The sequence below is a fragment of the Moschus berezovskii genome, chromosome 2, assembly GCF_049115385.1.
Source record: "Moschus berezovskii isolate FMDL1 chromosome 2, NW_MosBer_1.0, whole genome shotgun sequence".
NCBI classification, from domain to species: Eukaryota; Metazoa; Chordata; class Mammalia; order Artiodactyla; family Moschidae; genus Moschus; species Moschus berezovskii.
This window is the reverse complement of record NC_142461.1, coordinates 125036052-125063382: the sequence shown is the minus strand read 5'-3', so window position 1 is coordinate 125063382 and position 27331 is coordinate 125036052. Positions and strand designations below refer to the sequence as shown.

Genomic DNA, 27331 nt, shown 5'->3' with positions numbered 1-27331 from the left:
GCTCTATTATCAGATAGTAAAGAATCTGCCTGCAATGAGGGAGACTTGAATTCAGCCCCTGGGGTTGGGAAGATCCCCTGGAGAAGAAAATGACTACCCACTCCGTATCCTTGCCCAGAGAATTCCGTGGACAGAGGTGTGTGGCAGGCTACAGTCATGGGGTCACAAAGAGTCAGACACGACTGAATGACTTTCGGTTCACTACTTATCACTATTATTATCTCTCTTTTATTGACAAAGAAACTGAGATTCAAAAGATGAACTGTTTTTTCCAAGACCACACAGCTAATAGGTGATGAAGCCAGGATTCCAACTCCTGAGGCAGTTCTCTTAACTGCAGAGGATGCTTACTAATCAGAAAAATTGGTAATTAATGGATGTCAGGCTTTGAGCCTAGAGGAATATTTTTAAAGATATTTTGAGCCAAAAGGACTTCCTGGTAGGAAGCCAAGAGTCATCAGTGAGGCCTAGGGCGGTTTTCTGCTTTACCCGTTCCCTCCATTTTCATCTCCCAACTGACTCCCTAAATACAATCTTGATCCTAACTCTCTGAGATCCTAACCCCTTCTCAGAGCCTCCCCCAGCATTTCCTGGCCCTTCTTTCCTGTCCCAGGGGATGACCCTCCCGTTCCTGGCATTCTGCTTCCTTTGGTGGGTGCAAAGGAGGTACAGAGCTTTGGGCCTTAGATTGGACAGAGGCCTAGTCAGGTAGACAGAAGAAGAAAATTGCCAAAAAGCAAAACCAAATATATAAAAAAAAAAGCTGTTGAAATAAATTTGCAAACCTGCCATTTTAAGTCTTTTGAAACAAGGCAAATAATAAATAAATAAATGTATATTGGTGGTGGCCTGGAAAAAGTAATTCAAATGTATTTAGTACTCAGGAAACAGGTTCCTAACAAGTCAACAAGGCTTTTCAAATTTATTACCTCTTTCCATCCTGACATTCAATTTATTATGCTGAATAAAGTACCCTGAAATTCTACCTTCCAGATGTATTTCTCTCTAAGAAAATGATTCAACACACCAGTCATGGAAAACAAATTTAAGCTTCCTCTATCATAATTCTGGTGAACCAAACAAACTCTTTTAAGATTTTTTTTTTAAGATCAGTTATTTTTAAACCTGAATTTCAGCGTAGAGATGGGATAGAGAATAATGATTGCTGATATTTTTTGTCTGAATTTAAAGAGAGTCTGGACACTTAGTGAACAAAACACACATATGAGGTAAAGAATATCTCATCAGTTAAAAACTCAGATACTGATATCAGAGAGACTTGAGCTCAAAAAACGGCATGGCTGCCTCTAGTTGTATGGTTTAAGCAAGTCCTTTGAGGTGTCTGTGCCTCAGTTTATTCATCAGTGAAGTGCAGGTACTGATAGGAATATCTTCCTTATGGTGGTGTTTTGAGAATTAAATGAAGTAAAGTGTGGCTCTTTGCCTGGTGCATAGTAAGTAAAGTGATAAAGTTAGCTGACATTATCATCAAATCCGTCTGCAGATGGTTCTGAAGTCTGAGTGAAGCTTGACAATTACCCTTGGGGTTTTTTGGTGGAGAAGGGGTGCATGGAGAGGTTGCAGGCACCTCAGAGCATAGGCATGTGTTAACTAAAGAAATAAAGCTAATAGACTTGATTATGAGGGAACCACTTACCTCCAAAGAATAACCATACTGTAGAAAGATCAACTTCTAATTCTCCCAGTTATCCCAGAAGGGCTCACTTGGAAGGTGTTCACCAAATATGAGGCCAGTACCACCCTTAGCCCAGTGCCAGTGGAACTGCTTCCCTGGACACTGTCCCCCACATTAGGATGCTCAATGATGGCCATCTTTTGGTCTGACCCTTCCCATGTGTTAGTTGGTCTCCAAGGCCAAGGAGAAACTGAGCTCGGGACTTTCCCTGCTGGATACTCACATCTTGGAATTCCCTGCCCTGTACAGTATGCCCCTCTACCATATTCTGACCCTGACACCCCAGAGTTCTCTACCCAAATGTCTATTAGCTTGTCTCCTAAGTCTTAATGGGCTTCCCTCCTTAGGTCTTTTCTCCTGAGGGGGCACAGGATACTGCTGGGGTGTACACCTCTCCACCCTTAAAGAATGGCCAAGAGACAGCTGCTTTTAAGCTTGGGTGGATTGACAGAGATTGTACTGGGACCACAGTATCCACCTGTTCATACAGCAAGGGCCTGAGCTGCAGGCAGGCGGGTGCAGTCCTGTCATACCAGGAGTTGAGAATTCTTGTTTCCAACCCAATTTGTCAGACATTTATGAAACGTATTAAAAGACAGAAGGATAGAACAAATGTAACTGTTTGTTCTCTTGATATATAGCTTTAAATATTTAGTGGTGAAATATTCAAAAATATGTGCTCCTACTGTGGGCCCAGCAAATATTAGAGGAAGAGGTTGAATGAGTTAGTTTTTTGTTGAAGTGTGTCCTTTCTAAGAATAAAAAAGCAGGAAAAAGAAAATTTCAAATTTAAATCAGTTTCCCCTAATTGCATTTGGCACTTGAATTTTGATACTTAATAGGTATAAACGTGGGCACTGAATGCCTGGAAATAACTGTTTGTGTACATGAGTGTTACTATTTTCCAAGAGTCTACTGTGGACAGAAATGTTTTCACTGATATAATTGTAAGAGTCAGAATCCCATGACCTCTCCTTCCGTGCCTGCCTCTTTCTTTATTCCCTTTTCCTACAAACTCTCTAGTTCAAAATATAAGCCCTTGGGGAATTGTGTCATCAGATTTCAAGAGAAAATTCGGAGTATAAATAGCTCCCAAGGATCAGTAGAGTGCTGATTGGAGGCAGGGTCAGTTTTCACAGCTCACCGGCCCCCCAGCTTATGTTTAGGGACCCCTCACTTTCTGCTTTATTGACCCCACTGGGACTAAAAAAAGTTGCATCAAATACCAGCTGAAGCATTTTTCAGAGGTCAACAGTGCTAACATTTTGGACGTATGCTCCTGGTCCTTCTTTTCTGTATAGTGCAGTTTAAGAATTCCCAAGGGAAATGTACCAACGATTTTTGTTTTCATGTTGTAAGTTTCTTAAACACAAAGTTTTCATTTTTTAAGAGCACTCATGGAATAAATATTTATGCTCACCCTGCCATCCAACCCTAGGATAAAGAGCAGTCAAGTGGTTGGATGTTTTGGAAGCAAGATTCATTATAGTATTTGAGATCCCATTTTAACGAGCTACTTGAACAAATGTATGTCAAAAATGAAATGAGGGCAAACTACTCTAAAATGGTTGACATGTGATAGTCTTATTTAGATATCTTCACATCTTAGATAAATGTATAGGAAAATTATTTCTGATAGCTCTCTAGCAGCCCAGAATTACAGGATTACTCTTTGATATTATACTGGAGTTTCCATTCCTGCCCTATCTAGCATGGTCAAATGAAATCTGAAGGTCTGCTTTTGTGTTCAAAAGAAAGAGTGTTCAGGGCAGGAGCCAGGAAAAGGAAAAATGAATAAGGGAGGAGAGGAGAAATATGCTCCATTAGGTGTATCTGTTTATTTTTAAAATTCATTTAAGTTTCATCCCCCTCCCTTTAAACTTTCTTCTGTCCAAACTTAATTAATTATCTTAACCCACTCCAGTACTCACCTGGAAAATCCATGGATGGAGGATCCTGGTAGGCTACAGTCCATGGGGTCATGAAGAGTCGGACATGACTGAGCGACTTCACTTTCACTTTCTTTCACAACTTATTTGTGTCTTTATTAGGAATTTCTTACCATGCTCTGGGCTTCCCTGGTGGCACAGTAAAGAACTGTCTGCCAGTGCAGGAGATGTGGTTTGATCCCTGGGTTGAGAAGATCCTCTGGAGGAGGGCATGGTAACACACTCCAGTATTCTTGCCTGGGAAATCCCATGAACAGAGGAGCCTGGCAGGCTCCAGAGGGTTGCAAAGGGTTGACACACCTGAGCAGCTGAGCATGAGCTTGAATGTTTGTTAATGTTGGAATTTGTTAATTCCAGACTCCTAATTTATTTCCCGCCAAATTTTTCCCCTTTGGTAATGATAGTTGTTTTGTTTTTGTTTTTTCCTGTGTCTGTGGATCTATTTCTGTTTTGTATATAAATTCACTTGTATCATTTTTAAAGATTCCTCATATAAGTGATATCATATGATATTTGTCTTTTTCTTCCTGGCTTAACTAGTATGTTAATCTCTAGGTCCATCCATGTTACTGCAAATGGCATTATTTCATTCTTCTTCTGTTGAATAGTATTCCATTGTATAAACATACTGCATCTTCTTTATCCTTCTTCTGCTGATGGACATTAGCTTGTCTCCATGTCTGGGCCACTGTAAGGAGTGCTACAGTGAGCATAGTGGTGCCTGAATCAGTATCTTTTCAAATTATGGCTTTATCCAGATACGCTTCCAGGAGTGGGATTGAAGGATCATATTGTAGTTCTATTTTAAGTTTTTGGGGAGCCTGGTGGGCTTCCGTCCATGGGGTCACACAGAGTCGGACACGACTGAAGTGACTTAGCAGCAGCAGCAGCAAGGAACCTCCATACTGTTATCCTAAATGGCTACACCAATTTACATTCTCACCAACAATGTAGGAGGGTTCCTTTTTCTCCATATTTTCTTCAGCATTTATTTTTAGTCTTTGTAATTATGGCCATTCTGACCAGAATGAAGTAATACTTCATTGAAATTTTGATTTGCACTTTTCTAATAATTAGCAATGTGGAGCATCTTTTCATGTGTTTTTTGACATCTGTATGTCTTCTTTGTAGAAATGCCTTTTTAGATCTTCTATCCAGTTTTTGATTGGGTTGTCTTTAGGTTATTGAGCTGAATGTGCTGTTTGCATATATTGGAGATTAATCTCTTGTCAGTTACATCATTTGCAAATACCTTCTCCCATTCTGTAGGTTGTCTCTTCATTTCATTTATGGTTCCCTTTTCCCTTTGCTGTGCAAAAGCTTTTAAGTTTAAGTAGATCCCATTAGCTTATTTTTGTTTTTGTTTCCACTACTCTGGGAGATGGATCCCAAAAGATATGGCTGTGATTTATGTCAAAAAGTGTTCTGCCCAAGTTTTCCCTATGAGTTTTCATAGTATCCAGTCTTACACTTGTCTTTAATCCAGAAAAATGTCTAATATTTTTCCAAGTCAAATAAATATTTCCCCATAATTTGCTTCAAAAATTGTAAAGAGATCACTCAAGAGCAAATTAACATAAAGGCAATAGAGATGATGGATAATAGTGAGCTACCCTCAGGATGCTTTTGTGCTTATCAATCAAATAATATGGGACTCTTTAAAAGACTAAAACTTCTTATACTATCTCCAGCCTCACGCCACTCCCCGAAGGTAATCACTTGTAATAGTTTTAGTGTAGATATTTCTGGATGTTGATTCCCCCAATCTGTGCCATACATTGCTGTAGATGCTGGTGATACAACAGTGCATAAGAACAGACCAACTCTCTGATCTGTCTTTATAGTCTACTGGATAAAACATTTTGAATAAAAAAACTAATAAACGTATGGCATTACATTAGCAGTAGTAAGTGCTAAGAAGTCTATAACAGGATAAAGAGAACCAAGGTGTTTACTATTTGAGTGGGGGGGGGGGTGGTCAACGAAGCACTTTCTACCTGAATTCAGTGAGGAAATGATCCACACATCTTGAGAAAGAGATTCTAAGCAGGGGAAACAGCAAGTGCAAGGATTCTGAGCAGAAGCAAGCTTAGCACATAGGATTATAGCAAGGAGGCCAGTGCCACTTAAGCAAAATGAATAAGGTAGAAATTTTTAAGAGATATAGGTAGAGATGTAGCTTGTGGTGTGCATCATAGGGCTGTATGAATTAAGCATTGGTATGGTCTGACTTGGGTTTCCCAGGTGGCTCAGTGGTAAGGAATCTGCCTTTCAATTCTGGAGACTCAGGAGATGTGGGTTTGATCCCTCGGTTGGAAGGATCCCCTGGAGGAGGAAAGGCAACCTACTCCAATATTCTTGCCTGGAGAATTCCATGGACAGAGGAGCATGGCTATGGTCCATAGGGTCACAAAGAGTGAATATGACTAAGCACACACGCACATGGACTGACATATACTATAAAGGAGGCAGACACTGGCTGGAAATTCTGACAGATGTAAATGTTGAGTCTGACTGTAGTTGAAGGCAAGATTTCTTCTTATTGTTTAAAGCTTTTGATTGGATCAGGTTCACTCACATTATGGAGGGTAGTCTGCTTTACTCAGAGTCTACTGATTTCAATGTAAACCACATCTAAAATATACTTCACTACAAGATCTAGACTGGTGTTTGACCAAACAACAGAGCATCGTAAGCTAGGTGTGTGAACATAAAAAATTAACTGTCACAGAGTTGCTTGTTGCTTTTTTGAGATTTGCTTTTTTATACATTAGAATATTTCATGCTTTTCTCCTTAGGCACTCTGTTCCTTTATTTTTATATTCATTAATTAATCTATATCACTCTTTTTCCCCCTGAAGTTACATGTTCTTCCCTCTCAATAAATGACATCATGCATGATGACTAAGAATTGCTAGACTCCTGCGTACCACATCTGTATATGAACTCTCATATGCTGCTTGATCATGTTTGATGAACTGTCATGGATAATTTATGATTTTAGGACATATAGTCCTAAAGTCCCCCACATCAGATTTGCAAAGGATCAATTGACAACCGTTACCGTGTGTCTGTCATTCTACTCAGCATAGTTGAAAATCAAGGCAGCAGTAGAATTCTTGGAGTGTGGCGACATCATCGGATTACACACAATGATTCCCATTCCACCTGTCCTGTTCTTTGGCTTTACTTGATCATTGCGTAAGGAATAATAGAAATGGCATAAAAAATAATAGAAATGGAATAAGCCCTGAAATTTTTAAACTATGTAGTAGAATGTCTTGCTGCGATTAACTGAGGAATCTAATTTTAAATGAACAAAAGGAGGAAAAAAACAATTTGCTTTGAATTACAATGTCCATGTGTTAGGTATAAATCAAAATCATCCAAATGTAAGAGCCAAATGAGAATTAAATATGATTTAGAGTAAGTATTAATATTAACTTCTAACTATGTCTTTCTCATCTTCATGTGTGTACATGTAATTTTGTACCTCCTGCACTTAAATTGTGTATATTTTTTCATAAGGTATTTCATGCATTCATACTTTTTTAATACTTTGAAAAATAAATATTGGCAAAGGACTGTCATCCAAACATTTATAAAATCCAGTGGAACATAGAGGAAGTCATATTATCTTTTGAGCCTCTTTTTGGTAGTTTCGGGTGCTTTCAACGAACTTCCTAGTTTTGTGTCCTTGATCCCTGCTCTCTAGAGATGATATGTGGCTTGTTCTGGAGGCTTCAGCACACGCTGTCAGCTCTGGCTACCTTCCCTCCATTGGCTCATAATCCTTAGGCCTCATTCTGTAAAAAAAGAAATCTACCAAAGCAAATGGAACCGAAAGGTCAAAACTAAAGTGTGCCAAAAATAGCTCTGAGTTATTAAATTGGTGCACCCACAAGGAAACAACAGTCAAGCAACAGACAGAGCTAGCCTGTGTTCTTCCTGGAGGCAAAGTTCAATTGCTCTGTAAAGTCTCTGTGTATTTTGTCTTAAGCCTTTCATACTGTTTTGCCAGTTCAGACCCTTAGGAAGTTCTGGATCATTGGAGCTGCCCAGTCTTAAGGCAGCTCTTATTACTGGCTAGTGCAATCAACGTTGTCTATCTGGGGCTTATACTGGAGAATGGCAGGGCAGTACTTTGAGCTCCTGGTCACTTCCTCCTCGCACAGCTGATTTTCTCAGCCAGCAGTTCTAATCCCATCAGATCTGCACCCTCAAGACAGATAGCATTTGCTCTAACTTTTCCACTTGACACTGGCTAAGTCACCTAAAATGAGCTTTTCCATTTGTTTTCATCTTTCTTTTTTTCACTTTCTCATCTGTGCTATTGATAACAGAATGAATATCTATAGAGTAAGTTATTGTTTTCCTAAAATTTAGGGATACGCATCAAATAAAATAACACATGGGAATGACTTTTGTAAACTCCAAGGACTATACAAATAGTTCTGTGCTCGGTATATACAAACTTATTAAATAGAAGACAATTTTTATAACTTCAATTCCCCTTTTTCTTTCCATCCAGTATATCCTTTAATAGACATCTGCTTATGAACTCTCTTCCCTATCTTATTTGTTGTTTGGTCACTAAGTACTGTCAGACTCTTTGTGATCCCATGGATTGTAGCCCACCAGGCTCCTCTGTCCATGGGATTTCCCAGGCAAGAGTACTGGAATGGGATCCATTTCCTTCTCCAGGGCCTCTTCAGGGATTAGGGATCAAACCCACGTCTTCTGCATTGGCAGGCGGATTCTTTGCTGCTGAGACACCAGAGAAGCCCCTTCCCTATTTTATCTTAGTTTTATTCATTATTTTATTCATCAGTCTTAATACTGATGATATTAACAATCAGTATCTCCAGACTGATGTCACTGTACTTAAATGTTTGGAAAGCTTCTCAACTGTTCAAGTCCATTAGTCTTTGCCCTCAAAAGATGACCGATTTGAGAAACTCACAGCCTTCCAAATATTAACCTAGTGATTTTTTGATATAGCTCGTATTAAAAGATGATCAGAGAGTGACTTGCTATACTTCAAATCTTATTTCTCTGCTTGCTTTGTTATTAGTTTTTCTTCACTTTTTCCTAAAGTTTAATCACTATAAATTTTTTGAGTTAATTAATTTTAATTGGAGGATAATTACTTTACAATAGTGTGATTGTTTTTGACATACAGAAACATGAATCAGCCACAGGTACACATGTGTCTCCCCATTCTAAACCCTCCTCCCACCTCCCTCCCCAACCCATCCCTCTGGGTTTTCCCAGAGCAACAGCTTTGAGTGCCCTGTTTCATGCATCAAACTTGCACTGGTTATCTATTTTACATATGGTAATATACATGTTTCAATGCTATTTTGTCAAATCTTCCTACCCTCGCCTCCTCCCACAGAGTCCAAAATTCTATTCTTTACATCTGTCTCTCTTTTGATGGCTTGCATATAGGGTCACGGTTACTGTCTTTCTAAATTCTATATATATGTGTTAATATACTCTATTTGTGTTTCTCTTTCTGGCTTACTTCACTTTGTATAATATTCTCCAGTTTCTTCCACCTCATTAGAACTGACTAACATGCATCCCTTTTGAGTAATATTCCATTGTGTAAAATAACACTACTTCCTTATCCATTCATCTGCCAATGGACATCTTGGTTGCTTCCAAGTCCTAGCTATTGTAAACATTGCTGCAGTGAACATTGGGGTACACGTGTCTCTTTCAATTCTAGTTTCCTCAGTGTGTATGCCCAACAGTGGGATTGCTGGGTCATATAGCAGCTCTATTTCCAGTTTTTTAAGGAATCTCCACACTGTTTGCCATAGTGGCTGTGTACTGTTTGCATTCCCACCAACAGTGTAAGAGGGTTCCCTTTTCTCCACACCCTCTCCAACATTTACTGTTTGAAGACTTTTTGAGGGTGGTCATTCTGACCTGAGTGAGATGATATCTCACTGTGGCTTTGATTTGCATTTCTCTGATAATGAGTGATGTTGAGCATCTTTTCATGTGTTTGTTAGCCATCTGTATGTCTTATTGGAGAAATGTCTGTTTTGTTCTTTGGTCAACTTTTAGATTGGGTTGTTGTTTTTTCTGGTATTGATGTGCATGAGCTGCTTGTATATTTCGGAATTTAATTCTTTGTCAGTTGTTTCATTTGCTGTTATTTTCTTCCATTCTGAAGGCTGCCTTTTCACCTTGCTTATATTTTCCTTCATTGTGCAAAAGCTTATAAGTGTAATTAGGTCCCATTTGTTTATTTTTGTTTTTATTTCCATTACTCTGGGAGGTGGGTCATAGAGGATGTTTCTGTGATTTATGTCAGAGAGTGTTCTGCCTGTTTTCCTCTAAGAGTGTTATAGTTTCTGGTGTTACATTTAGATCTTTAACCCATTTTGAGTTTATTTTTTTGTATGGTGTTAGAAAATGTTCTAGTTTTATCCTCTTACATGTGGTTGACCAGTTTTCCCAATACCACTTGTTACAGAGATTGTCTTTTTATTGTATATTGTATATTCATTGTGTATTCTTGCCTTCTTTGTCAAAGATAAGGTATCCATAGGTGGATGGATTTATCTCTGGGCTTTCTATTTTGTTCCATTGATCTATATGTCTGTCTTTGTGCCAGTACCATACTGTCTTGATGACTGTAGCTTTATGGTATAGTCTGAAGTCAGGAATGTCGATTCCTCCAGTTCCATTCTTCTTTCTCAAGATTGCTTTGGCTATTCAAAGTTTTTTGTATTTCCATATAAATTGTGAAATTATTTGTTCTAGTTCTGTGAAAAATACCATTGGTAGCTTGATGGGGATTGCGTTGAATCTATAGACTGCTTTGAGTAGTATACTCATTATCATAATATTGAGTCTTCCAATCCATGAACATGGTATATTTCACTATCTATTTGTGTCATCTTTGATTTCTTTCATCAGTGTTTTATAGTTTTCCATATATAGGTCTTTTTTTAAGGTAAATTTTTTCCTCAGTATTTTATTATTTTCATTGCAATGGTGAATGGGATTGTTTCCTCATTTTCTCTTTCTGTTTTTCATCGTTAGTGTATAGCAATGCAAGGGATTTCTGTGTATTAATTTTATATCCTGCAATTTTACAATATTCATTGATTAGCTCTAGTAATTTTCTGGCAGTATCTTTAGGGTTTTCTATGTAGAGGATCATGTCATTTGCAAACAGTGAGTTTTACCTCTTCTTTTCCAGTCTGGACTTCTCCTACTTCTTTTTCTTCTGATTGCTGTGGCTAGGACTTCCAAAACTATGTTGAATAGTAGTGGTGAGAATGGGCACCCTTGTCTTGTTCCTGATTTTGGAGAAAATGCTTTCAATTTTTCACCATTAAGGATAATGTTTGCTGTGGATTTGTAGTATATGGCTTTTATTATGTTGAGGTATGTTCCTTCTATGCCTGCTTCTGGAGAGTTTTTATCATAAATAGGTTTAATCACTATAAATTTTTTGTAGGAGACTGCTGGATACTGATGATGAGCTCAGTGACATTCAGTCGGATTCCGTCCCATCAGAAGTCCGGGACTGGTTGGCTTCTACTTTTACACGGAAAATGGGGATGATGAAAAAGAAATCAGAGGAAAAACCAAGATTTCGGAGCATTGTGCATGTTGTTCAAGCTGGAATTTTTGTGGAAAGGTAAGTGAACTTGTTGGTATATTAAGACAAAATTTAAAAGGCAGCAAATATACTTAATATATCAATATTATGACAGTCCTATAGTTTACTTATTGAGGAAAACTGTAATCATAAGTATACCTGGAATAAACAGATTTAGGACTTTATGAGGGAATTTACCTATAACAAAAAATATCTTGTCCTGGATTTATTTTTGTTTAGTTTAAATTAATATAAAGACTTAAATAAAGTATAGACTTTTGAATGGCCATTCTAAAATGAATCTTTATGAATAACTGTTTAAAAATAATTATAATACATTCATATGCTATAAACCTAACATTACCCAAATAGAATGTAGTGTTTGATAAGTTCTATACTACATAACAAAATCAAGCAGGCCTTTTCTCCACACTTAAGTGAAAAGGCCATCCTCTTACAACCCTGGAGTAAAGCTTTCTCATGTCCAATCTCCTTGAAGAGCTTTTTAACTTTTCTGTCACTGAAGCACTCTGTCACTTGCTGGTCCTTAGAAGCAGCAAGTCAAATCACTAGAGTTTCTAATGTGAAGTACATGTTAATATGACAGGGTTTTATATTATTTAGCCCTTAATAACATAGCTTATTCTTCTGTCTGGAAATAAGATGTTTCAGAACTCAAACTATAAAAAAAGTTGAAATAAACATCTTACATCTGACAATGTTGAGAACTAGTTCTTAAAAGTTACTAAGACTTATACTTACTCAGACTTAAAAACAACTATACATTAAGTTATAAATAAAAGAGTTTATTTTAATGTTATCAAAGCAAAATTAAGGAACAGAGAAATTTTTTATCAATGTGTTTAAAATTAAATTTAAAGGAGACCACATTATTTTTTATCTTCAGACGTCTCTAGTCATTACCTCTAATAAACTTCTTAAAGTTTCATCTTCTTCTGCTAAAAGAACAATGAGAAACCCTCTTGGGTTTCTAAAAATCTTAATGACAAGCATTGCAAGAAGTATTCGATGTGATTTAAAGATGTATCATAACCATAAGAAATAAAGCATCTAGGATCTTGGTTTATGCATTTATTACCCAAATTATTATTATTGAAATTACTTTGTGTATTTTTTAACCATATCTAATTGCCTTTGATAAAGAACCTTCGTAATAAGCATAATGAGCATGACTAGTTAGGTGAGATGACACCTTCAACACCTAGTGCGTAAACTGCTCCCAACTCTGCCAAGTGGTACCTGAAATTTGAAACAGACAAGTAGGGCTGGAGAGAAATAATTTTTATAATAATATTCCTATTTTTTAAAACAAGTTAGGTAAGTGTATGACAGTTGATTTTTCTTAATATCAGTTTGAAAACATCTAAATAGTAGTTCAGAAACTCAGTGAAAAAATCAGAGATAAAAGAGTATATGTTTGCTTTAATGAAGAAATGTATATTTTGCTTTTTTGTTTAAGAAAATATAGAATTTGGCAAACTGAAAAGTAAATTAAAATTATAAAAATAAACCAACTAAATTTCCATTCTCATTAAGTAGAAAATCAAAACAAATTCTGTGAAATATATTGATATGTTAAACTTTCATTTTTTTCATTTGCTACACAGAAATATCAAAACATACTTAAGGTAACCAAATTAGTAAGTAGTCTTAAAGAAATCAAAGTATTAAAACACATAGAAATGAAATATTTCTGTTACTTTTTGAATTTCTGTTAGTAAATATGTAAACAAAAGGATATGTTTATCTAGAATTTTCAAAAATAATCATCTTTGATCTTGAAAGTTAGAAAGGCTTCTTGAGTCTTCTCTCAAGTAGCCCCTTCCAAGAATCAACCCCTCAGCAAGTCCAAGTAATTTGCTTACACCAGTGTATCCCAAACCTACCCACTTTCTCATCTCCTCTCCAGAAACCCCAATCTAAGCCTTTGTCACCTGCCATTCGAAACGTGACAATAACTGTCAACTAGGCTCCGTTCTTCCTCACTTGCTTTCTCTAAGCAAGTCAGTTTCTACAGTGATTTTTAAAATGTAAATTCAGTCCTGTCATTCTTAAGCTTAAAATTATCTGATTGCCTTTACCATTTCACTGGATGTACCATTTCACCTGGAAGGCAACTTCTGTATCATGGCTTGCATGACTAGGCCCCCTTACCGTCTAGACTCATCTAATGCTACTATCGCTCTTCTCTGAATATCTATACTAGTGTGATTTCAACTCCATGAATATCCAATACTTTGGCCACCTGATGCAAAGAACTGACTCATTGGAAAAGGCCCTGATGCTGGGAAAGATTGAAGGCAAGAGAAGGGGACGACAGAGGATGAGATGGTTTGATGGCATCACCAACTTGATGGATATGAGTTTGAGCAAGCTTCGAGAGTTGGTGATTGGCAGGGAAGCCTGGCATGCTGCAGTCCATGCGGTCACAAAAAGTCAGACATGACTGAGCGACTGAACTGAATTTTCTTCCCTTGGGACCAGTAATTCTGCTCTTTCTTCTATCAGAAAAGATTTCCCCCAAACTTTACTCTGACTAGCCATTTCTATCTTTCCAGAGGCCTTTCCTGGTTACACTGTATCCTCTTCATCACTTTCTCTATCCCAGCCAGTGATTTACCTCATAGCATTTAGTGCGGTTTTTACTCATGTATTATTTCTTATTTATTGTCCCTCTTTACCACTAAATAAACCCCGTGAAAGCGACACATAGTTTTCTTATTCTCCACTTAATAGTCTCTTGTCCACCACAATGTCTGGCATATGATAGTTGTTTTTTTTTTTTTTAAGTTTTTGAATTATATTTTGCAACTGTAATAAGAAACCTTCCAAAAATAATCTTCCCTATTTCCAGTTGAACTTTTACCACTTATAGGAGAACAGGAAATTCATTGTTCTTTTTCAGCAACTTGTAATATATTGACTATTTACTCATATGTGAGACCACTGTATTAAGTTTTCTCCCACATTCATTCTCCAGAATGAGTCATCCTACTTTTCCACACTAATTTTCTAAGTTTTCATCCTAATACCCTATTCCAAAGTATAGAGTTAGGAAATGATAATAAAGTGGTTTCTCCTTCTCCTTAGAAGAGTAATCCCCTTCCTTCTCTTTCTTTATATATAATGTGAATATACAGGGATGTTCATTTCTCAGACCTGCTCCAAGTCTAAGAAACAGAGTTCTCACCAAACCCAAAGAGACTTGAAGAATGTCAGAACTGTAGCCAATGGTATTGGCTGCAGAGTAATGAGAACAGTAATGTTAATATTAAGAATACTGACATTCTGGGACTTCCCTGGTACTCCAGTGTTTGAGAATCCCTCTGCCAATGCAAAAGACACTGGTATGATCTCTGCTCTGGAAAGATCCTACATGCCTTGGGACAACTAAGGCCATAGGCCAGAATTACTGAACCCACGTACCCTAGAGTCAATTTCCCCTAACAAGAAAAGCCACCACAATGAGAAGCTGGCACACTGCAGCTTCTCTAGTTGCAGTGACCGGGAGCTGCTAAAGAGTAGTTCCTGGTCACTACAACTAGAAAGCCTGAGCACTGCAATGAAGACTCAGAACAGCCAAAAATAAAGAAGCATTTAAAAAATAATAACAGCTTTATTATATTGAGTACTTATAATAATGTTACACTAGGCGTTTATATAATTTATCACCATAAAAAGTGTATGATTATCCTTAGTTTACAGATAACTGACATTAGCTTTCCAGAAGTCACACAGCTAGTGATTAGTTAACCTGTGATCCAAGATCCAAATTGTGTGTTCTCTCTGCTACATAATACTGCCTCGTGTGCCATGAAGTTACACAGATTTAAAGTTACTTAATTTTTAAAGTTTCTTATTCCTGACCACTTATCTCCTTGCCCATCCAACTTCCATTACCCCTGTACCTCCAATTTTTAGAAATGATTCAAAAAATAGAAAAAACTATTTGTTTCTTCAAAAAAAAAAAAAGAAAGAAAACTAAATATCATTACTGAAAGTAATTATTTTCTGGGCCTTTTTAGTTCAGTTCAGTTGCCCAGTTGTGTCTGACTCTTTGCCACCCCATAGACTGCAGTATATCAGGCTTCCCTGTCCGTCACCAACTCCCGGAGCTTGCTCAAACTCATGTCCATTGAGTCAGTGATGCCATCCAACCATCTCATCCTATGTTGTCCCTTTCTCCTCCTGCCTTCAATCTTTCCCAGCATCAGGGTCTTTTCCAGTGAGTCAGTTCTTCGATTCAGATGGCTGAAATATTGGAGCTTCAGCTTCAGCATCAGTCCTTCCAATAAATATTTAGGTCTGATTTCCTTTAGGATGGACTGGTTTGATCTCCTTGCAGTCCAAGGGACTCTTAAGAGTTTTCTACAACACCACAGTAAAAAAAGCATCAATTCTTCGGCACTCAGCTTTCTTTATGGTCCAACTCTCACATACATACATGGCTAATGGAAAAAGCATAGCTTTGATTAGACGGACATTTGTTGGCAAAGTAATGTCTCTGCTTTTTAATATGCTGTCTAGGTTAGTCAGAGCTTTTCTTCCAAGGAGCAAGTGTCTTTTAATTTCATGGTTGCAGTCACCATCTGCACTGATTTTGGAACCCAAGAAAATAAAGTCTCTCACTATTTCCATTTTTTCCCCATCTATTTGCCATGAAGAGGTGGGACCGGATGCCATGATCTGTTTTTTGAATGCTGAGTTTTAAGTCAACTTTTTCACTCTCCTCTTCCACTTTCATCAAAAAGCTCTTTAGTTCCTCTTTGCCTGGGCCTTTTATATTGTGATTAAATTGTTTCCTTGTTCTGCAAGATTAAAATAATTATACCTATCTTGTGGAGCAACTAATGTTAGTATTTTTCTGATAGGTTGCTCTGAAATCTTCCAACTGATATAGAGGATTAGGATAATTTTTTATTATAACTGTTTGCCACATCTAAAAATTATTTAAGGTCATTTAAGACGAAACCTAAATTGTTGTTTTCAGTAGCTCAGTAGTGTCCAATTCTTTGTGACCCCACGGACTATAGCACGCCAGGCTTTCCTACTCTTCATCATCTCCCAGAGCTTGCTGAAACTCATGTCCACTGGGTCAGTGATGCCAACCAACCATCTCGTCCTCTGTCATCCCCTTCTCCTCCTGCCTTCAATCTTTCCCAGCCTCAGGGTCTTTTCCAAGGAGTTGACTCTTTGCATCATGTGGTCAAAGTATTGGAGCTTCAGTTTCAGCATCAGTCCTTCCAATGAATATTCAGGACTGATTTCCTTTAGGATTGACTGGTTTGATCTCCTTGCTGTCCAAGGGACTCTCAAGAGCCTTCTTCAACACAACAGTTCAAAAGCATCAATTCTTTGGCGCCTTCTTCATGATCCAACTCTTAGATCTGTACGTAACTACTGGAAAAACCATAGCTTTGTCTGTAGAGACCTTTGTTGGCAAAGTAATGTCTCTGCTTTTTAAAATGCTAAGTTTTTTATAGCTTTTCTTTCAAGGAGCAAGTGTTTTTTAATTTCATGGCTGCAGTTGCCATCTGCAGTGATTTTGGAGCCCAAGAAAATAAAGTCTGTCACTGTTTCCATTGTTTCCCCATCTATTTGCCATGAAGTAGTGAAACCAGATGCCGTGATCTTAGATTTTGAATGTGAATTTTAAAATGGGAACATGGAAATAAAGTAACAAGGTTTCTGTAATAAAATGGGAAGGTACTTTATCAAGAAAGCCTAATCTCTATGTAAGTAAATGCAATATTTTAATTCTGAGCATCTGAGAAGTGAAGATTAAAAAGGAAAACATGAAAAATTATTTGGCTTTTATTATCTTAAAAAAAGATAGCATTTACATAGGAACTGAGTAATGTCTCATGGATTTTTAACATAAGATACATTGAATCAAAAGGGTTAGTATTTCCCTTAGTGATTTTATAAAAGATGCAGAATATTTTCTTATATTCTTATATTTCTTTTTTTTAATTTTAAAATTTATTTAATAAATGGTACAAAGCACAATGCCAAAAACATTAACAGTTAAAATTTCACCAAAGGAAAAAATACTGTAGAATACACAGTTGTAAAAAGCTATATTAAGTTATTTTACAACTGCCTCAGGCTGCAAAAAGAAAAAAAACCCAATGCCATACCTAAGTTATCCCTCTCTCAAAATAATGCCATTTATGCTATAAACCATGAGTACCCCATCAAAAGACGGGAACTGCTTTTGTTAATTCATACATATATATATATGACTGTATCACTTTGCTATACTTCTTATACTGCTTATATTTCTTATATTGACTCCCAATATAATAATATAGTCATTAAATTATGGCTTTGTTCAGGCATCTTGTGGGGAGAAGTTACTCCAGTGTAATCTAGGAATGAAACTTGCTTGTGAGCTAACAATGTAAAAATTAAGGGACATGATTATTCCACGCTTTTCACAGGACTTTGTGGAGGAACCATGTTTCTTTTTGTCCTGGTTAGAAACCTATTGCTATTTCTACACATTAGGGTATCATGTTGATTCTATTTTTGCGCAAATCAGTGGAAGAGTTTCTTATATTTATTCGTCATCTTGGTTTTCCATTGAAAAATGGAACCAACAGATTACTGATTTATAAAAATATTTTTATTGTTGCTATTATAAAAATAAAAATATCCTTTCTGGATAATCTTTATTAAATAATATTAAAAGACAGTTTGAACAGACTTAAGCAACTTTTTAAAATATGGTTTATCCCAATATTCTTAACTAAAATAAAAAAAGTAAGGTGTGTAAATTCTGATGATGCTACATATTCCCTTCTATAATTTTCATTTTGTGAAAAAAGAAAGAAAACCTATAGGACTGTTTCAGTGACATTCAGCTTCCAGACTGAAAATTTTGTAACACAAAAGGACACAAAGCAAGGCTGCTCTGCTGTCTTGAATGTGATGGTATACTAAAAAGTATTGTTGCTGCACATGCAAATGACAATCCTTTGTTTTTTTTTGATGAGATGAAGTTTAGGAAAAGATCTCTTTACATAGAAATTAAAAGCATATTGACTTTATGTGTGGTTGTGAGTGAACAAAATACTATTTGCATTTACTACATTGTAAACATGTAATAAATAATGGCAATAATTATCATTGTTGTCAGAAAAAGAATCTGTATCTAATGATACAAGGTCAGCAAGTCAAAGGTAATTATTTCTTTGTTTTTAAGAAATAGTTAAAACTTTGAGTAAATGATTTTTATACATACACTTATTTTTCTTTTTTAGAATGTACAGAAAGTCCTATCACATGGTTGGCTTGGCATATCCAGAAGCTGTCATAGTAACATTAAAGGTAAAAAATTTCAATTATCTTAGTTTATCAAATAGTCATTTTTTCTAGTCTTTAAAATGATGGGAAGAAAATGAGAATAGGTCTTTGATATAGCTTACATATCAGAATATTTAACCATTTATACATGTCATGTGTTTCAAGTCATAACTTGTTGATTTAAATGAGGATCAGTTTGTTAATGTTTATACTAACAAACTGTATCAATACATATAGGTGTTTATCACTAACAACTGTAATATACATGTATAAATATACTTATGTGTGTGATGTTGTCTTTTTTGCTTTATGCTTTATTTAGGTGGATCTTGTATTCAACTTTGAGATGGCACCAGCATTTGTCAGAATACACATATTTTGTTACTATATATTATGAAACGAATGCATTATCAATGAAAAGACATTTCAGTCAAATATAATTAAAGGACAAAACTTATATCGAAGAAAATTGTTTAGAATTTTAGGTCTAAGAAAATATAAAAAAGAAGATAAAATTAAAAAGTAAACAAAAAAGAAATTTACCTCTTTTGTCTCTGACTGTCCCTGTGGTTGCCCTAGTCTGAGGCCCAATTGCAGTATTACATGTGTTAGAAATAGCTAGAGTTGAAAACCTGATGTGGTAAAAGTTTTTGACTCTTGTTCCCACTTTGTGTGTGTGTATGCGTGAACGCTGTTCCTAGACTATATTACTAAAGAGGCATTTTGCAGGCTTGTCACTCTACATCCCCTATTTCATCCTGTTGCTTAATTTAGGTAGGAAATTCAGCTTTGTCTCCTCTAAATAGCTTTATGGTGGTTTCCTGTATTAACCAATAATTTAAAGAATACTAGCAACAGAATATACCAAGTTACTTTATTTTTGATATATTAAACCCCTTTCCTAGTTTACATTTCTATTGATTTCTTTTGTTCATTAATTCCCTTTTAAGCATCCCCTTTGGATACCCTTTAGGTTGGGGGCGGGAGGAGAAGGGGACGACGGAGAATGAGATGGCTGGATGGCATCACCGACTCTGTGGACATGAGTTTGAGTGAACTCCGGGAGTTGGTGATGGACAGGGAGGCCTGGCGTGCTGTGATTCATGGGGTCGCGGAGAGTCAGACACGACTGAGCGACTGAACTGAACTTGGATCCCCTTTGCTTTTATCTCTGCATTTGTTTTTTCTCTGCTGCATATCAGATTTTAATCTTATTCACTTAAAAAAACAACTCGTTTTTCTCAGAAGCTTTTTTATACTCATGTTTCTAAAACTATAATACAGGAAGTATATAACTGAAAGGTCATATTATTGGATATGAATTATTTCTTAGTTCTTAAAAGATTTTTATTTCTTCATTATTTCCTCAACTATAGGCAAGAAAATCACTTAATTTTATTTTTATAGAAACCAGCTAACAGAATATTTTGGTATGAGAGAATGCAAGCAGATTTCAAAAATGTAGGCTAGAGGAAACATGAACCAACAGGTTGAGGAGAATTATCACGAAGAATGTTTTAATAATTCCAGTTTCCTGAGATACCTCCTTGCCTTGTTTGTTCTCAGTCTGACAAAGTAAAAGCAAAGCATCTGAAGAAGTTTACAGATATAAATTATCATTGCTGATTGAAAAAAAAAATGCCCCCAAATGTAGAGTTAACCTTCTGCTCAGTTGGAAACCCCTAGCAGGAACTGTAAACAGCAGCCTTATAACAGTCTGAACTGACTCCTCTGCTTTAGCTTTGGAATTTAGTAAGAGATTTGTTTGTCTCCTTTGAGCTTTATTAATGGCAAAATGACTTCTAACAGAACTCTGGGAGATTTTAAATTTGCAAACAGATCAAGCAAGTATTTTGGGATCAAATTAAGGCCAAATGCAAAGAATTTAACAAAGGTACACAAGCAAGCCAAAAAATATTTCCTTGGTGTTCCCAAATGATTAAAACTACATTTGGAGTTATTGTTACTGTTTGTCAAAAGAAAGAGTTTTAAAAGATGGCTTGAATACCTTTTATCAGATTTTCAGTTTATTTCCAGCTTATTACATTATGTATTGTTGTCTCTGTGAAAAATGCTAAATGAAAAGTTCTAATACAGGGCCTGCTTAAATTTGAAATTAATATACAGCTTTAAGGTTATCCACTTACTTTTCAATACTAAACCCATTCTGTGTGTGCAAACACTAGACTTTCTTTGCTAATTATTTCTGATAATCATTAGAACTGATTCTGCTGTATTTCTGTAGATTTCTAAGTTTCAGTGGTTTATTTATGATTGTAAACTCAAACTTTATCTTAATACATCTTTAATTTACTGATAACACTTGCTGCAAGTCCATTTGTGGTCTTCTCTGCAAGTTTTTGACCTGGAATTACCTGAATCAATATCGTTTGGTGACTGGAGTGGTTTGATATACCTGCTCATTGCCTTCTTTCCCACAGTTAGGGGGTGCTTTCATAGGGTATCTGTTTTGCTACAGGCCTGATCACTTCCCTGGAGAATTGCCTGAAATGCCAAAAACACTCTCCTCCTCCTCAATGAAGAGGCCCACTTCCTTTATCTCACCGTCTGACCCTGGTAAAAAGTAAAGATGAATCAGCCAAGGTTAGAGTGAGGAATAAGGTACTATTACTGTACCTAGGGAGAAGGGAATGGCACCCCACTCCAGGACTCTTGCCTTGAAAATCCCATGGACGGAGGAGCCTGGTGGGCTGCAGTCCTTGGGGTTGCGAAGAGTCGGACACGACTGAGCGACTTCACTTTCACTTTTCACTTTCATGCATTGGGGAAGGAAATGGCAACCCATTCCAGTGTTCTTGCCTGGAGAATCCCAGGATGGGGGAGCCTGGTGGGCTGCCGTCTACGGGGTCACACAGAGTCGGACACGACTGAAGCGACTTAGCAGCAGCAGCAGCACTCTACCTGGAAACAGTATTCTATCTCTCTAGAGCACCTGCATATTTTAAAAAGATTATTTATTTACTTATTCTTGGCTGTGCTGGTTACTCGTTGCTGAGCAGGTGTTTCTCTAGTTATGGAGAACGGGGTCTATTCCCCAGTTGTGGTGCACAGGCTTCTCATTGTAGGGGCTTCTCTGGCTGCAGAGCAAAGTTTCTAGAGCACGCGGGCTTCAGGAGTTGTGGCACGTGGGCTCCGTGGTTGCCGCTTCCGGCCTCTAGAGCACAGGCTCAGTAGTTGCGGCACACAGGCTTGGTCGGTCTGCAGTGTGTGGGATCTTCTCAGACCAGGGATTGAACCTGTGTCTCCCGCATTGCCAGGCAAATTCTTTACCACTGAACCGCCAAGGAAGTATCTGCATCTTGAAAAAAAATGAAGACTGAAAATATCAAAGGTCTAAACCAAGTTCAGTTTACTTCAGTCGCTCAGTCGTGTCCGACTCTTTGCGACCTCATGAATCACAGCACACCAGGCCTCCCTGTCCATCACCAGCTCCTGGAGTACACTCAAACTCATGTCCATTGAGTGGGTGATGCCATCCAGCCATCTCATTCTCTGTCGTCCCCTTCTCCTCCCGCCCCCAATCCTTCCCAACATCAGAGTCTTTTCCAGTGAGTCAACTCGTCGCATGAGGTGGCCAAAGTATTGGAGTTTCAGCTTTAGCATCAGTCCTTCCAGTGAACCAAGTTAGTAGCTCTTAAAAGGTGGACATTCAGAGCAGTATAGTAGGTGTGTGGGTGGGGAAGATAAATTGGGTTTATCTTCCCTCTATCCCTCAGTTAAATCACCCACATAACCTGGAATTCTACCATAAAGTTAGGCCCACTTTGGGAAAATAGTTTATGGCTTTCATTTGGAGAGAGACTAAGGATAAGGGGGTTATAGTTTATTATATCAAATTGGATAACCTTGGGATTAAGGGGAAACACTTCAGTATTATTGACTTCACTGTTGTGGATCCACAGACACTGTGTCCTTGTCATATCAGATGCTGGTGAAAGTAAAGTCTGATGTGCTGAATTGAAATCTGACCTGCTGGTTGTATGATTCCTGATCTTTCTAAGAATTTTTCATAGAAAGAAACAAAGCCATGTGATGTTGCCATCTAAAATATTTACTTTTTTCCTATAGGATGTTGATAAATGGTCTTTTGATGTATTTGCCTTGAATGAAGCAAGTGGAGAACATAGTCTGAAGTTTATGATTTATGAACTGTTCACCAGATATGATCTTATCAACCGTTTCAAGGTCAGAAACATGGAACAAATGTAAAATGCTCTTAGAATGAGTTATCTGTATAAGAGTGAAAATGCAGAACATTGATTCATTAATCAATTCATCTAAAAATGTTTCTGGGTTGGCAGATCACAGAACTGTGGGGATGAGTTCACCACATGATATGGCTATTCTCCACAAATCACTGACATTTCTTTATTTCAACTGTGGTATCAGAAAGCCATGATAGCATCATTGCAACAAGATGTGAATGTCACCTTGAATTATTCATGGAACACTCATGTAAACATTGGAATCTGTGTCTTAAAGAAATATGAGTTTCCTAAAATGCAAAATGAACTGTCTCTGGCAGCTTTTCTTAAAATGAAAGGGCTTCTAATTAACTTCACTTAGAGCTATCTCACCAACAAATTTGATTCAGATTTCTTAGTGTGTATCTATGGAGTCATGATATTTTTAGAGTTAGAAGTTACTGGCAGGTCATTTATTTTAACCTCCTTGAATTACTGATAGAAAAACTAGATTTTACTAGTTGTAATTGGAAAATTTTACACCTTTAAAAACTAGCCTTCTTATGACTCAAGAAGATACAAAAATTTAAAGACTACTATATGGTTAAGACTGTTATTTCATCTATCTTAATTAAACATTTGGGGGTTATAATTCTCATCAGCATTGAAAACTGACAGATTAATGAACTGTTTGATTGGAACAATCCACATTTAACTTTAAGAAACTACTGCCCACATCTGACTCACTAATGTGTCCCATCCCAAACATTTTTGTACTCATGTTAATTTAGTGCCACTCCTTTGGTCAAAATATAATCATAATTATTACTTTCTGCAGATTCCTGTTTCTTGCCTAATCGCCTTTGCAGAAGCTCTAGAAGTTGGTTACAGCAAGTACAAAAATCCATACCACAATTTGATTCATGCAGCTGATGTCACTCAAACTGTTCATTACATAATGCTTCATACAGGTATCATGGTAAGAAAGTCTTTGTGATTGAAGTTTGTTAGTTTGCAACATCTAATCCCATTCCCTTCTCATTGTTTCTTTAATGCTCATAAAAGTATTATAAGTAACTATCTTCTGGATTTTTGAGGGTTAACAAGTTATCTATAATATACACTTTTTAAAAAATATTTTAATTCAGTGATAAAAGATCTCCAGAGGCAAGTGAAAATATACTGCAAATTTTTCAAGTTTGGACCATATGACATTTTTCATTTGTAAATTCCTGTGGCTCAGATAGATGGTAAAGAATCCACCTGCAATACAGGAGTCCAGGATTCAATCTGTGGGTTGGGAAGATCCCCTGGAGAAGGGAATCACAACCCACTCCAGTGTTTTTGCCTGGAGAATTCCATGGACAGAGGATCCTGGCAGGCTACCTACTGTCTATGGTGTTGCAAAGGGTCAGACATGACTGAGCGATTAACACTCACTCAGTCACTTTCCCCATAGGTATCAACCCCCACAAAAGTGACCTGGAAAAAAAGCCTTTGGAATAAAAGTTAGTTGTAGTTCTTTTCCCTCATTTCATTAAGCAGGCTGACCTCACTAGCTTTTTCTCTTTTACATGCTTGTATCACTAAATACAATCAAATCCTAATAGATATATTTGTAAATTATTCATGTGGATTTTTCCAAATTCTTCTTCTTCCTCTTTGCATCTGAATGGATCAGTTGATGACTGAATAAATGGTTCAGCAGTGCAAATTCTGGGACAACAATGAGTAAATGATGGGAAGTCTGAGACTGCCTGGAATTCCTGTAATGTCTCAGCACAGGACGACTTCCAAGAGATAAAAAGGGAAGGGCAGTCCTTCCTTCTGAAGGTTCCAAACTGGGAGGGGTTCATCCCAGGGTATGAGTCATTGTTGAGATCCCCAAAATCTAAGTATATTTTTGAATTCTCATGTGTTGACCTACATGAAGCAGTACCATAAAACACCTGTAAGTAGAATAAGTAGAATGGTCCGGCAAACCCCATAACATACATTGCCTACCTGTTCAGATCTCAGACATCACATCCTTTTTATTGGTATGCATCATTGGCATTCAGAGCTACATGACTGGTACTTCTCCATATTTCATCATTCTGCCCCAGAGACTGTATTCTTTACCTAGTGCCATGCAAAGCCCTTACAGACATGATATGGAGCCCTGAAGATCTTGAAAACTTATAAGAGGTACACGATTCTTCAAGTTTATTGTATACCCGTGTGTTATATACATTTTCCCCCAAGACTCTGGTGTATTATTTACTACATAAGACCCCTTTGCTATGATTTGTCGAAAGGAGTCTCACACAATGACTAAAGAAATTATCTATTTTACTTCTCCATCTTTTTTTTGCCTCCTAAATGTTGCAGATCCATCAATGCTTTGGGCTCAGATTCCACTCCTGCCTGGTGTTTCAATTATCTGTTTCTTCAAAACAAACTACTCTAAACCTCAATGGCTTATAACAATAATTTATCATATTTCTCAAGGGTTGTTGGTTAGAAGGGTCCCAAACAGAAGGTTCTCACTTGGGGTCTCTCATGTGATTGTGGCCAGCTAGCATCTATGGACACAGATATCTGAAGACATCACTGGGCAGGCAGCCACAGTGGCTCAGTCATATGGCTGGCAGTGGACAATGGCTAGTAGCTGGGAGCTCAGCTGAGCTTTTAATGAAGAAACTTTTTGGAATATCACTGCCAATTCAATAGAAATTTGCATTATATTGACAGGATCAGCAAGTAATATAACTGCTTTGGAGTTAAGGCCTACTTTGGGGGAGGCAAAAACCAAAAACCTTTACTGGTGCAGTAGCAAGATTCTCTTGTAACCTTCTAGAAGGCTGAATTATATGTAATCGTACCTTTGTATTCTCTTAAGGCATAAATGTGCCCAATGAGCCAAATCAAATGTAGTCATGGTTGGACTTGGTCCTTGGTTGAAATTTACTCATAATTCATTTGACACTTAAAGGGAGGAAGTTAAAGTTAGCAATAATAAGTAGAAACAAACATTCAAGTATATAGCTTTAAAATATTGTACGATTTTAAAAAGTAGTATATATGACTTTCTTTATATCTGTTTCTCTTCCCAGCATACGTTCATATGCATACACATATACATACAAATTCTTTTAAAGCTCCCATTGGTTTAATCAGACTTCATTGTCACAGCTGTTCCTTGAACTCTGTTTTCCCTGGGTTTTATATCCATGGCAATTAGTGTGAAAAAGTGCCTCCTGACACCTGCACATGCTGTTACACTGGGAATAAATGCTGTAACATCTTCCTAGTTAGATCTGCTTGCTTTTTCCTTTCTAAGGCCTTGGTCTTGAATCTAATAGTGAGGTGGTTTTCATTTTACATGTTTATCATTTCCTATTTTCTGAATTCTGTGACACTGAAAAGTTAACTGAAAAATGAAATATTTAAGTGTTAATCTGAAATGGAAACTAAACTAATTACGTTTCCTCAGAACAAAATATAATGGAAAAGCTCTACCTACTTTGGTATAAAAATATCTGCTTTAATTATCAAATATGAGGAGAAGATATATGCCATTTCAGGGTGGTAGGTAACCAGGATGTTGTTTTAAAATACATTTTTGCTTAAGTACTGCAAGTGTAAAGGCAACCAAATAAAAGTCTCCTAGTTCAGCTTTGCAATCTCTGTGCTGAAGATGACATTAAACAGATGAGAGATGATATATTAGTGGGCAAATAGAGAAATTCAAACCCACAATGTGAGCTTACCCTCAGACTTGCAAGGAAGGCTTGTTCCAGAATCTAACAAGCTATTCCAACTTCTCTGGGAGACGGGAAATCTGGCCCAGCCTGGCATGACTCCTAGAAAGTTTAAATTGTTAGTAAAGATGACATAGTTACTTTTTGAGATACTAACTGATAAATATAACTTCACTATACTATGGCAGGTTTGGTTTAGAAACTTATTTCTAAATTCATCCTTTAACAAGAAAAGTATTGGTAGACTCAATTCTTATCCCTTAGCTTGGCCATTACAAAAATAGTTGAGTCGGAGACTGTCAGTGTTGTCTAGGATCAGGAAAATACATTTAAACTAATGTGAAATTTTATGATTGAGGATGAGAGGAAAAGCAAGATGAATTTTCAGTGTATTGACTATTTTGTCAAAACTAGGTTATACTACCAGCTCGACAGTTTTTTGCAAGTTATTTTAATAAGCTTTTTAGATTAAAAAAAAGTGGTAGAAGTTGAGTATTAATTTTCACACATATGAATGTATTTGTTCTTTGAAACAAACAAAAAAAGCCTTATAGAAATATGCATTTAGCTGAAGACTCAAAGATTTGATATGGAGAAGACAGGGCCACTTACATTAGTGTTTTAGTCAATGCCCTGCTGTTTCAGAATGGTCTTATCAGCATGACATTTATGGAGCACTCCAGTAGCAGCCTAACACTGTCAGGTGACCCGTGCAGCCTCTCAGCTGCAAAATGTTCACAGGACCATTGCCTGAAAAGGCTTAGATGAAGCCATTGTCCTTC

General features: G+C 37.0%; 1 protein-coding gene across 1 annotated transcript in view; it reads left to right on the top strand.

The window, feature by feature from the left end:
- The window catches only part of PDE1A (phosphodiesterase 1A), a 307778-nt gene that overhangs the window by 197458 nt on the left and 82989 nt on the right, over positions 1-27331 (top strand). Inside the window, exons 3-6 of the mRNA XM_055397831.2 lie at positions 11129-11311; positions 18559-18625; positions 22691-22807; positions 23645-23785. Of these exons, the coding sequence (XP_055253806.1) occupies positions 11129-11311; positions 18559-18625; positions 22691-22807; positions 23645-23785 (508 nt within the window). The remainder of the gene's footprint in view (positions 1-11128; positions 11312-18558; positions 18626-22690; positions 22808-23644; positions 23786-27331) is intronic.